The 13,952-nt window shown below is 42.5% G+C and overlaps 1 protein-coding gene across 1 annotated transcript in view; it reads right to left on the bottom strand.

Moving 5' to 3' along the window:
* The window catches only part of Zip48C (Zinc/iron regulated transporter-related protein 48C), a 44,729-nt gene extending 35,001 nt beyond the window's left edge, over window positions 1–9,728 (bottom strand). Inside the window, exons 1-3 of the mRNA XM_037431377.2 lie at window positions 9,539–9,728; window positions 4,640–4,678; window positions 2,968–3,126 (exon numbers count right to left, since the gene is read on the bottom strand). Of these exons, the coding sequence (XP_037287274.1) occupies window positions 2,968–3,126; window positions 4,640–4,678; window positions 9,539–9,646 (306 nt within the window). The 5' untranslated portion in view covers window positions 9,647–9,728. The remainder of the gene's footprint in view (window positions 1–2,967; window positions 3,127–4,639; window positions 4,679–9,538) is intronic.
* Window positions 9,729–13,952: the final 4,224 nt, after the last annotated feature.

The following is a 13,952-nucleotide window of genomic DNA, read 5'->3' as shown; positions in this document are numbered from 1 at the left end:
GTACGATTATTTCCTTGTAATGACCTTTCTTCCATTTTTTTAATTGCATACAAAGATGCCGCACGCGCGGTGCAACAGGCGACAATGGAATGAAAGGCAAGACATGAAAGGAGGAGGAAGATTGAACTGGATTGCCAAAGTATGCACAAGTGGGGCCACCTGGTATCATAAACGGCAAATATACCTAGTTGTCATTCGTTCCACACGGAACCAATTTGTGTTGATGTTGAGTACAGTCATCACTGGCTGCGAAATAGTTCGAGTAATGAATAGACAAAAGAAATGAGAGGCTTGTTCTTTTGTTAAACATGATCATATACAACCAACAAATTTTATTTTATTTTATTTTATTTTAAAAAATACTGCAGGCCATGTGGCCCATGCAGGAGGGGCAGGGTACAATATAAATACATCTACAAAGCACAATTGAATATCATAAATAATAAGGTTAAGGGAGGAGTACAAAAATTAATTTGTAGTTTTTAGCTGCGGTGTGAAAATTACAACAAAGTCAGAAAGAAATAAAAGTGGGTGAAAAATCAATGTGCCTCAACTAAAGGACTGAACCTACAACCTTTGGATAAAGCATCCAATGCTCTTTCGATTGAGGTATAAGTGGATGGGCTAGTGTGACCACTAGCCCATCCACTTTATGTGATATTTACGTTTCGTATAATCCTAGGAGTGTACGAAATACCATACACTTTGAAATCTGTGAGGTCAACAGTGGAGATTTTACCAGTAAATTTAAAACTTTAGCTTTTAGCCTTTATTTCACCACCGTAGGTGGTGAAATTAAAGACATTAAAGTCTTCAGAGAACAATTTATCAGTTCAAGCTATCTATAGTTTCGATTCAAGGGTGAATTCTGCTCCCAAGAATCTCTATTGTTGTCACACAAGGAGATAACATGAGTAGGTGGAAGCGCAGTGACAGCAACTAAGTACCTCAAACCCCAACATTGGCAGCCTTGCCGTTGCCGGCTGGCCAAAAATTAAGACGAGAGCTAGAGCATGGCCTTTGAGATGAGCAGGTGGCGCGCCGTTCCTCCAGCCATCCCATTCGAATGCACGCAGAGCACGTAATCGAAAGAAAGCAGGATAATTACTCTTATCACCGCAATGCAGCGCGCACCTCCCGTGGCTCACTTCTCCCGACGTGCGTGTGCGTGGAAGGTGAAAGGTTGGCAACAGTAGAAAACTTCCTTGCGAAACAACAACTCTGCGATATGTGCCGTATGAAAGCAAAATGTCGCTCACTGGTGCAATTGGGCTATCGCCACAAGAGCGTTCGCTGACGTCATACGTTACATTTTCCTACACACTGGTAATTTTCTCTCGGGGACAGTTCGTAGCGAAAAACAACGGATGAAATAGACACGAATGCTGATAATTTTGCCTCGCACGTTTTACTGTGGCTGTTTCTTTCTCTCTTTAGTGCTTTTTTTCTTCTACATACAATTCAGAGCTCGTGTCCATTCTTCCTGCATTTTTCTCTCTAAAAACTGTCCCAGATTCACTACAATTTCTATTTTATTTATCTGTGCAGTCGTGCATTCATAAAAAAAAAAAGAATGAGCTTTTCGTTATTAGGTTTGCACAGTGGCATATTTTCATTTTGCTATTATCCTAAGCATGTTTTCAATCTGAAATTTTGTTTTTTTTTTATATGAAAATCAAATAGTACTGCCGGTATTCTTGTGTATCACTGGTATCTGGCATTTACTTTTCCGCTTCAACATAAAACTATGAAAGATATAAGGCAACCTTAATACGGTGTTTAGGTACAGCTGTGGGAAACGACCTGTAGTGCGTAAAGTTTTTTATATCATGTATGGAATCGAGGTGAACGTAGTAACATCTTTAGTTGAGGTGCAGGACAAGAAAGAAAGCGGTTTGATGCACCAAAGCCACAGTTCCGATATGGGGGAGAGGGGGCAGACAAAATCTCTTGAGGATACATGACATGAAACTTTAATATTTATGAAGAGCCACAGCCTTGATTCTCGATAATTTTGCCTCCCATTAAAAAAAAAGCATGTGACCTCCATCAAACTGCAACGACACACGAAACAATACCGCATGGGGTTCTTCAACGTGCACCAAAAAGTAGCTACACAACCATTTAGCTGTCGCCTCTATGCAAATGCAGCCATGAAACAAAAAAGAAAGGAAACGAAAAGAAAGAGAGAAAGAAGGAGGAGAGTAGGTGAACTTCTTTCACGAGCACCTAAATATATTTACACAAACCTCTGGCTGACCAGAAAAAAAAAACAAGCAAACAAACAACGGTCCTTCTGTGTTACACAAACAGAAAAAATGGAAAAAATAGCCTATATACCATAACAGATACGGTGTGAGAATTTCGCTTGAAGTGCGAGAGACAACGCTATGCTTTCCAGCGCGATACCACATACTAGAACTTATGATGTTTGAGCCAAAGAGAGCTACGCTGTTGTGTAGCTGCTTCAGTACTTTCGTAGTTGGGTGGAGGTGATAAAAAAGAAGCATACCTACGCGTTGTAATATTTTGTGACTTGAAAAACACTGCTCTGCAAGCTTTCACGCAACCCACATGAAATATTCCGCACTAGCCGCCTAGTTGCCCAAGTCCTCTTTTGAATAACCACTAAAGTAGCATGAAAGAGCAAGAAGTAACGTATTGATAACGAACCTGGGTTTCTTTGTAGCTATAGCAACACGATGCACGTCGACCACGTGCTTATAACGTGTCTCAAATAGGTAACAACGTGCCAACACAGTGGATGCTTTCACTGAAATGACTGAAATCGTACGTTGTGCCAGGCAGACGAGGGCAACTAGACTCACGGGGAAAGATCGCCATCTCGCGGCGCCTTCAGGAGGTGACAAAATTACACTTCTTCGCAGGGGAAACGCGCCGAATGAGATGGCCAGAGCAACGGCGCGCTCCCGTCTAATCTCGGCGGTTGTGGCCAGGGCAACTCACATAGGACGGGATGAGCTTGTCCATAGCATAGACGAACAGTGCCCCCAGGAAGAAGCCAATGCTGACGGGCACAAACGCCATTCGGCCGTAGCCACCCGTTGACTCTGCGATTTCAATGGCTGGGGCAAGCAGGGACCAGAACGAAGCTGCCAGCATAACCTGTGCATGTGAAAAGCATGAAAGAAATAGAAATAAAACAAATGTTTGTTTTCCAGGACATCTTATCGACATTAATTCTCATCCTAATTCTGTGCTCACTGAAGAATACAATGTTCCATTACATCTTTATGAAGAATTAAACGACTTATAGAAATCTGGCCCTTCTATATTTTATGTAACCCTTACTAAGATGGCGGCCACAGCCGCCATCTTAGCAGGGGCCAGATAAAGTGTTGGCATACAGCAAAGTAAAGCAAGCATTTTCCTCCCACATCCTAAAAAGTCTAACATGGGAAATTCTGTTAGCCAAATGCGGCTGAGTGTGTCTTGTGCTACTGGCTTCCTTGCGAAACAACAAAGCCTTGGTAAATTTTATCGGAGATAGTCATCTATACTCATCCGGATACGTTACTTTCATGGGGAGCGATTTCTTATTTTGGAATTGCCCCAGAATTAACATTAATATAGCGAAAAAACTTTATCCTTAAGTGGAAGCTCATGTACATTACCTGTTTCTTCTGAAAACAAAGCAGCTCTATCGATAGTACCACTAGTATCGACAAATCAGGGCAAGTCACAAATGTATACACAAGATATACATATAACCACAGCAAAAAAAAAATCCAGCCAGCTCAACATCGCGAACACTGTTGAAACAGTGAAGCTCATGCTCCTCCATCGTTAGGCTTTATTATACTTTTATAGTTTTCAAGTCTTTCGTTCATTAGCGCTTAGCTTCGGTGTCTTTTGCGCAAACATCGCGGTTGGCTCGACGACGACGTGCCCATTCTTGCTCCGACTCCCGCTGCAACTTGTGTCGGGCAGCTTCTTCATCGGGAAAATGAGAAATGTTCGCCTTCTTGAAAGCACGAATTCCTCAGCACAGACATTAACACGCTATTTTACACTCAACTGTGTCTCACTGTCACCCTTCCCGATGCGTTTCTCGAAGGTTCCCCCTTTGACATCACGTGGCCTCACCTCTCACAGCCCGACCTAAGCATCTTCCACCTTCACCTCTCGCAGCACATGTAGCCTTCCCTTTCTTACTGAGGCTGATTCTCTCCACAATACGAGTACACGTACGTTATCAGTGCTACCACAATCCCAAACATGAAAACCTTGACTCGGAGCAATTTTGCTGTTAAAAAATTTCGCGCCTGTGTGTGAGAAGTTGGTAGTAATGTCCTCACCCATCCTTTGTTTTTGAATCCTTTATTGGCTCATCAAACACCTTTTCATGGTAGAAGCATATTTTTTCTAAATATATACAGTGAAACAATAATCCACTAACACTGTCTCAAGTTGCTATTTTCCCTTTTAGTTGTCATTTCAGAAAATTGATTACAGCTGTTAGTATTAAAAGAGCTCAATTAAACAAAAACCTTGAAAGTACTCATATTGTCATCAGGTCGTCACAGAAACTAATGAGCGAAAAACATCAATAACTTCAATTCACCAGGCACCATAGCCGACTGGGCAACGAAATCCTGATGTAAAACTTCAAACTTACGCCAGCAGCAAATCCAAGGCTTCCATCTAGAATTTTTCGCTGCAAGGACAGAAAACAAAAGAGAAAAGAGTCAAATGTTCACGTCAATCTTTGAGCAGAAATAAGTGTGCCTCCAATGAACACTAACAGACATGATGTGTGCCTACTGTTATGTTAAAAAAATACTTTCTCATGACAACAATTGAAGGTAGAGAAGCCTTCCTAATCAGCTATGACAAGGTATGAATGCCTCACAACAATGCCACCTTAACACAGTTGCTTATAAGTTGCATAACAACTAAAAATTTTGAAAATAAAAAGTTAAAAAAAGAACATGGTTTCTTGATGAAGGTGCAAAGAAAAAGTGAGAATGCCAAAGTATGCAGCGAGAAATTCAAATGAAAAAACCGATTCTTTTACTTTTACCTTATTTTACGATGTTTCAGACATTTGGGATTTTGTATGGTAACACTAAAAGCAGAACACTGTCTGTCTGGCCTTCTCACCCATTCACTGCTCTACAGTGACGGAGCAGAGTTCAAAGGCATACACAAAACTTTTTCAGCACAACAATGAACAGCATAAGTTATTGCTTGAAAACTGATGAAAAATAAATAACATAATAAAACTTCAAGGCATTAACAACTAGGTCCAAACCACAAAAAAGAATAATAAAATAGATAAATATTTCAAGCACAGTAATAAACTAACAAGACGGCAATAACACTGCCTCAATAAATATTTATGCATACATCACAGAAATAAAGCAATGTATGCAATGAAATAAATATGCTAGCAGTGATTAGGTCACAAGCAAGAAGGAAGTATGTTTTCATGACCTTTCAAAAGCCAGTCAAATATCCGTAGTTTAGACTGTACTAAGATTAGCCACTTGGAGGAAGATGACACAGTAAGATCCTGCAATAAAACTTTGCAGCCGCTGAAAAAAAATTCAAGAAATTATTCCTTGGAATACAAAGAGGCCAAAACAGAAAATCGTGATGTTGTACATGCTTTGTCAACTGAAAGATTGAGAAGTATTCTCTCTCACTTCTCTCTTCACCACAGCCGAATAGATGGCGGCGCTGTGACGCTCAAGCCAGATTCGACATGTTGTGAAATGTCATCACTCAATCTTGGACAAAGAAGAGAAAGTTTCACGACCTAACTACCGCTTCTCCACAAATCAATCAAGTCATAAAAGATAAAAACAGTGCAAGATAGATTATACGAACGAAGAAACGTACAGGACCAGCCCCAAGTGATGTTGGAAAGTCACCCTAAGAATGTCGTCAAATGGTACAACATTTGTCGAGACCATCGCTGTTTCTGAAAGGCTACTTTAAGTAAGAAAGATTGGCGCATCTGTCATAATTACTGCCTTAATGTCCGTTAAAAAATGCTATCGTCATCACCGATGTAATATGATGAATTAAGAAAATAATCGCCATACAAACATGAGCAAGTCTGACATAGTTTACGGCGGATATCAATGCTTTTCAGCAGCGATTCAACATTCAAGCTGTTACGGCAGCCTTGCTACTAATGCTTAAAATAGGTGTAAAAAAAAACAATGATCTCATTGCAAAGACAGGAGCCCCCAGTCAGTGAAAGTTACAAACGTGCCTTTTATTTCGTTTCACTGCCCTTTGACATGAATCACAGCTCTTTCAAAGACGCACACGGCATGGAAGTTGTAAAGTCTGTCACTGTACTCCTAGCACACAAATGACATTTGGCATGGCCAAGGGCTTCCATATAAAGTCAATGATAGAGCTTGTCTCGAAATGTCAAACCTGGTGTCACCGACGTCACTTCTCTGACCAGGAGCGCAGCCTCACTCAAGCATACATCATAACATTTTTTTAAATATGTGCAGTCATGGGCAGCCAAAATTCAAAAAATTTTACTAATCAGAACGTATTCTTTCATTTCATTTAGTTAAAATCCATGTTGTCAGAGCAATTTCAGTTTCTTGAAATGTTGCGAGGCACAAACCATGCTTCTCAACTGAATTATATCACTGATGTGAGATTGTGCTTTCCCAGTAGTACTTATGGAACGTGTTCCACTTAGTGATTTCTTGTCGACATTTCACTCATCTACAAACACAAGTCAGAGTTTCGAAACACTGAACATAAAAGTGAAAGGAGCTTTGCCCTAGTGATGCCAAAGTCGAAAGAAGTGCGGAGCTCTGCTGTCTTCCTTTCTTTCCTTCTGGTTTTCTCTTTTGCACTCTTTTCTGTGTTTTACTGTTTTTATTTATTTATTTCTTCTTATTATTTCCCCCTTTGTTTCTTTTTTATTTCTCACCTGCTTTCTTTTTTCTTTCTATTTTTATATGTTTATTTTTTGCCTGCATTACGCCCAGTGACAACAGCACATGACAGCCCGAGCCCATCAAGTTCCATGCACTTGTTCTTTTATTTGTTGAGCCGTCTTTTTTTCTTGACATTCCATTCTATCTTCCAATATCATTATGTGTAGGGTCATACCAGTTTAACACACACACATAGACAGACAGACAGGCAGACAGATGAACTTTATTTGTGTTCTGGGAAAAAGGTTCCTAAGAACCCACCGAGGGCTGCACCTGCAACGGGGTCGAGGACCAAAGGTTCCCGATCGCTTCACAAGCTTCCTGGACCGCCCGGAATCCTTTTGCAAGTTGTGAACTTGTGACACATTCTAAATAGTTTTTATTGTACCAGTATAACAGGATTATGCACTTTCCTCGTTAAGTATAAAGGCTGCTGCTGTCAATGACTTGAAGCCCGCAACAATGAACGTCAAAGTCACAAGAGCATTCCTAACGAACAATGCCTGATGTCTCTGACAGCAACACATAGACCTTCAGACAATGAAAAGACCAAGTTCACACGACTGCAAGACCAAGCTTGCAAATCATAAAAACAAACACACACATTCATAATTTCACAGGTGTACTTCTAGCCATGAAAAATACCTTCTTTTCTTTAGTTCTACACACACGTGCTTTCCTTGATTGACAGGTGGAATGGATGACTGACAGGAAATGAAAGTCACAAGATGACTGATGGGATATAACAGGCAATGGAGCAAAGTGCACTGGATTATGACCATCGTAGCATCTTTGACAGCAGCTGTTGTAGTTCATAATAGCCACTTGCTAAAGCCACTACAGTCCTTAACAAACCACTTGCTAGCATATACTGCGATCCTGACAAGATAAGACACCGCAGGACGTGTACAGTAAATGGAACGCAAGCACACCATGAAGGTTCAATTAACAATATAGCACTGACGGACAGTGCAATAACAGACCGGTAGCACATGGTACATACTGCTAATGCAGAATGCTACCGGATAATTACTAGGCAAGAGCAGGAAGCCTGAAGTACTTACAATGGATAACACAAAGTAAGAAGGTCACAGTGCATAAACAGACATACTTCGATGCTGCTGCCGCTAAAATAGCTTACCAGTGTGATAAAACTGTCTCATACAGTCGAAAATACCAGCAATGCAATATGCATGCTTGCAAAGGAGATGGTAACCTTCTGCTTTTTAATAATGCCAGATTTCCAGCACATGGAATCAAATGCAGCAAAGTGCACGATTAGCAAATATGCGTAACGAACAGCAGCACAGCAACACCTCTACAGAAAAAACAGGCACACGAAACCAGTCGGTGTGTCGTTGCGCTGCCATTTCATTATGAAGTACGACCAACCGGCCCAAATTTGTGCAAATGTGCAGTCAGATCCCTGAGAGAAGCACGGTAATGGAACATATTGCTACAACAGCTCGTAATAACATTAACGGACCAGTAATCGAGCGTAGTGGTTATTTACAGAATAACTAAAGTGACACAGGAAATTAGGATTGAATGAGAAAAGGCATCGGGAGTCAAACAGCAACCACGAGATGAGGGACGTAACCAGAATTCAAAGTGTGTGATATGGGCAAGTACGCAAGTGTCTGCAGAGACTGTGCAAAAATGTTTTAGACAAAGGGCCCATATACTTTGAAAATACGGGATAAGAGAAATTTTTATGAACAAGCAAACTTTATGCAAGTGAATCCAATCACACGAGCAGTGACCAAGCTGTACCGCTAGATGGGCTGTAAACAATTCTAAAAACTGCACAGCTTTGGCTACGAGAAAAACGTTTGGGAAAGTCAATTCCAGTCACCAAAAGTCGTTTGCGAGGATGATTCCGTCAATCTGTGATGGAATTCGAACTTGACACGCGTTTCCAATGAGTAAACTACAGAGAATCCATCATTACGAAGATACACGCGACGAACTCGCAATCGTGATCAAACTTCGAAGTCGTGATTGGCTCATCTTTTGCAAGCCGTGGAAATGAGCCAATCGCAATTGACCAATTCTGCGCGGATCGGCCTGGATTGCGATTGAACGTGCATCGTATGACGTCGCGGTGTCACGGCAATGAGGCTATCGCGATTGGCCCCGTCTACAGAAGTGTACGCCGAAAGTTTTACTTCCACTCGCTGTCGGAACATACGTGCACAGTGAAAACGCGTCAATCATACGAAAGTGGTCGAAACGTGCTCGTAAGTTTCCCTCATTCGGTTATTTTTTTATTGTAATTGTAACGTGTAGATTAAAAGATTACAGGTCATGAGGCCGCCAGCTTGAACTATCGGCAGCAGTGCCTATCTCCAATACACAGACATACACCAGCTGATAGTAAGACACGATATGGTGGTGCACAATATAGACACCAGTTGAGCGCTTTTTCTCGCACACAACCGCTGTAAGAATGCACGAGATGCAATCAAGTGCAGGTGGTGCGATCTGCACTAGTGAATGCACACGCGCACACGACAGCGGCAACGAACGGAGGAAACAGCTGTTTTTGAGATGGCCCGCCGCCGTTCCGGTGAAACTGTCGCCCGTTTTTAAACTCTCACCTTGGTCGAATTCAACACGAATACAAGTGCGGCACCGGAAGCGGTCAGTCCCCAGGTGAATAGCGTTCCCAGGATAGCCTGGTTGAGCGGAGACAGTCCCTGAATCATAGTTGGGCGCGCGAGGTTACCAAAGCGAAGCGTCCTGGATCACGTACGGGAGCACATGCATGCCCGCATTCTGCGACGCCGCCATGTGATAAGGGAGCGACTGACAGCGCCGGTTTGTGGTGCGGCGGCACGTGGAACTGAATGTATCGCGAAATGGTGATTTCGAACCATTTCAAATTGCTACAAACGCGTGTAAAATCTGTCATGTTTCGTAGTGCTGTAGTTAATCATGAAGAAAGCTTAAAGAGGGCAAGGGAACATTGTTTATAAGGAAGGCGCGAGATTGTACTTCACGCTTGATCGTCCACCTCAGCGGAACTGTGGATATGGTGTTTGGCTGACAACTAGAAGGTCGCGGGTTCGATTCCAGCCATGGCGGTCGCACTTCAATTGAGGCGTAATGGTAGAGGTCATTGTATTTTGCGATGTCAATGCATGAAAAGAATCACCAGAGAGTCAAAATTTCCGGAGCCCTCAGCTACGACACCTCCTGTAAGCATGTCGTCTTTTTGCGACGTAAAAGTCCAGGTATTATATTAAGTCATGGTGATAACTCCAACAAGTACAACCGCTCTTCTCATGGCACAGCTTCACCGTGGCTTGCGCACTAAGCTTCGCCAGCCGTGCGCCACCGGAGCTAATCGCGGAGGCCACAATTTTACGTTCGATAATGACGCTTGATTACCGCGTGACGAAATGCAGGCCCCCAACTGACGTTGACGGCGACTGCCTACATATTCTCGAGGCCAGCCGGAGCAGCTACACCGTTCATCTTACAATTACGTGCTTGTTATCGTGAGTGTCGAATGAAAGCGCATGTCACTGGGCGAAAAGCTGGATGTTTCGCGCAGAAGCACTGATGATGATGATGGTGGCCTAAAGGCATTGCTCACACCCATTTTGAAAGATTGGCCAAAAAACGATTACTTATACAGTGGATCACATATTACTCTTAAATCTAATGAACTTTAAAACGGTTAGATGAAATCAAATTTTACTAATTGAGGTATTTGCAATCAAAACCACCTTGATCCGATTAAGATTAAGCAGAACGAATGTCCCGGTGACAATGACCTAATAAGGAGGCTCCCAAAGGGAGAATAATAGAAATAATGAAATCCAATCTGATTCGATTAAAAGCCGCTTTAAGAATGTTTTTTCTCAGTGACTTGAAGCGACTACACGATAAAAAATAATGCTCGATTGTTTCATCTTTGTTACAGAATAAGCAAAGAGGGGAAGGAGTCAGACCAGCTCTATGCATGCAGTAACTTAGTTTTGGACCTCTACAAGGTAATTTCGTAAAAATAACTTCTTAGGGTGTTGACCAGAACTACGTATACGCCAAGAAAACAAAAGGTGTCGATGTTCGTTTAGGTGAGTGATTAATGTTTTACCAGAGTCTTCAAATATGGCACGCCTTCGACATATGTCACGTATTATGAGTGCTGATGTGGGAATATTTGAAAGTACCGGACCATTGAGAGCGGCTTTCGCCAGGCCGTCTGCCATTTCATTCATGTTTATTCCTCTGTGTCCCGGAACGCAGATCAATCGGATTAAAGTTGTAAGAAATGGGACCAGAAAAGGAAACGTGCGTGATAAATACGAGTCACTATTGGAGGCAAGCGCCTAACACAAAGATAACGAATCGGTAACTATGAACACACTTAAGGCTGGCGGGCTGAGCTTTCTTAGTGCCATAATTCTCCTTTTCTGCCCCGCTAAGTGTTGTACGGTGAGCGCTTGGATTGGACACAGTAACTTAATCCGTGGCCCGTTGCTGTCTTAAGCAAACAGGTGGCGCAAAAGACCAATTCTTTACTAGATTCTCAATAAGCATACATTCTCATGTCAATGAGCAGCATGACATATATTTGTGTTGACATTTCATTTTAACACCTGACGTTTCCTTCAGCTTATGATAACAAGCTTGAACAACATAGCTGTTTTAGCTAAGTGAACTTTCACTTTAACGACCTTTTTCCTGGGGTCCGTTTGAATTTATTCACTGGTCCACTAAAATAATAAGAGAAGTGAACACCATACAGGGGCCGTACTTTAGAGCTTGTTCAGCCAACTATCTGCGCCGAGTGCTTGGAAGGTGATTTAGGGAGTGTCTGTTCATGATGGTGGTCATTTTCCAACAACGATATACAATATTTTTCATGTTCACTGTGCGCTTTCTTCCATAGAATAATACTTGCTTGTCATCTCGGTTGCATCTCCTTTCTCAAGAACTATGTTTTCTCTTGCAAGGGTCAGTGATCATTGAATGCATAAGCTGCGCATTCTGGCGCGAGCAAACTTTTTTTCGCATGTATGAAAGGTCGGCATGATGTGTCCGTAATACATGATAAGTGGTGTGTGGTATCTGTTTCACCCGGGATCACCGGGATGCATTTCTGCGTGACGTCACCAGCGCATGTGCCACTCAAACCTTACAGACTTTTAAATCGATAATAGCACTCTATTCCTCCGGCTACGAACACATGAAATTATTTTGTGTGCGCGTTTCTTTATCTATGTTCAAACTCAATCGTCGACAATGACTTCCTTCAACAGAGAGACCGCGCAAATAATGGCCGGCTTATCTGTTGCCCCTTGCAGATACATCTCCCTACAATGACTTCGAGTGGGCTTGATAAGACTCTTGCGAGGAGTCCGACAACGGAAGTTGTACTTCGCTGAAAGAATCTCGTTGTTGCTTCACCATCAGCCTATAGGGAGCGCCAATATTGAAAGTCTATATGTGTTTGTTTGTTGCCTCATCACCAACGAACGTGCATGCTCTGGGTGATTGACCAATGCATTGTTCGGTTCGGTTTGGCTCCTCAAAAATATATGGGCACATACCCGCTCTGGGGGGTAAACCGAGAATTCGATACTTTCACGTGTGTTTTCTGGGTGACCAACGCCTCCTAGAAAACTTATGCCTGGAACGTGAGCCGCGAACGTGCCACCCTACCCTCGGATTTTACCCTCCCCCTCCGGTACGGAGGCGAACGCCTGTGGCAGTCGCCCCCTGCAAACAAAGCACAGTTACCTCCGAGCAGCTGTGATGTCACGTGACAGAGCAGTACGGTAATGTCGCGTGACAGAGTGGTACGGAGGCAGGCGGTTCCACGCGGCGGACGGTGGCAACACGCGGTAGAAAGCATGGCCTCCAAGATTTTCTGTGCTGGCAGCAAGATCTGAATTGAAGAGAGAGCCACGTTCCAGGCATAGTTTTTCTAGGAGGCGTTGTTATGACTTGTGCATTTGCACGCCTCGTGCCTGATATCTGCCACGAACTTGATTGATTTATCAATTAATTGGTCCTCTTAACCTGGCGCATCGCCATCCCACCATGGGGGACTGGCCATGAAACGAGCGGTGCCTTCGTATTCTGAATTTTAATTTAGTATTTTTGTTTAAAGTTTAGTGGAGTATTTTTTATAATTCGTGTATATACACTTTTAGGGAGTCAAAAAATGGTTGATGGGTCCCTGACGGCCTTATAAGATCAAAAGATCGAAATGAGAACAGCACGGAAAAAGAATACTTTCATCACAAACACAATTAAAACATAATAAAACAGAACATGGTGTGATAGCAAATTGTCACTGTTACTAAACAATAAAAGCATGAATGACACGGTATTTTCATGCAATTGGAACAAAAGCATTGCATTACGTGATATGCATACGTAGATGTGGCATAATCGACTACTTGTGTTTTAATTACAACAAATTACCATGGTATTGATGGTTTTTGTCATTTACTGTAACGATGATCTCATGATCAAACTATATTCTGTGTTGATATTTGTTTTATTCTGTTCTATATAAAAAGATTCCAAAGTTTTCCGAGTATTCACGCAGCGCAAGTATATAAATATATACATCGTCAACCGAAAAAAAAACACATAATTTTACCTAAGCAGTACGAATGCCTTTCATGAAGTTCCCCTTATCCTGTGACTAATTTTCTTATGACAGCAAACTTGCGGTTTCATCGTTCAACTTATCTGCCCGCCATCGTTGGCCGCGCTTCTCACTTTTTGGCGACCGCCACCGCTCTCCGTCGCTCTTGATTGATTGATTGATTGATTGATTGATTGATTGATATGTGGGGTTTAACGTCCCAAAACCACTATATGATTATGAGAGACGCCGTAGTGGAGGGCTCCGGAAATTTAGACCACCTGGGGTTCTTTAACGTGCACCCAAATCTGAGCACACGTGCCTACAACATTTCCGCCTCCATCGGAAATGCAGCCGCCGCAGCCGGGATTCGAACCCGCGCCCTGCGGGTCAGCAGCCGA

This window comes from Rhipicephalus microplus, chromosome 7 (genome assembly GCF_043290135.1).
Source record: "Rhipicephalus microplus isolate Deutch F79 chromosome 7, USDA_Rmic, whole genome shotgun sequence".
Lineage (NCBI taxonomy): Eukaryota > Metazoa > Arthropoda > Arachnida > Ixodida > Ixodidae > Rhipicephalus > Rhipicephalus microplus.
The sequence above is the reverse complement of the archived record's forward strand: the minus strand, read 5'-3'. Positions and strand labels throughout refer to the sequence as shown.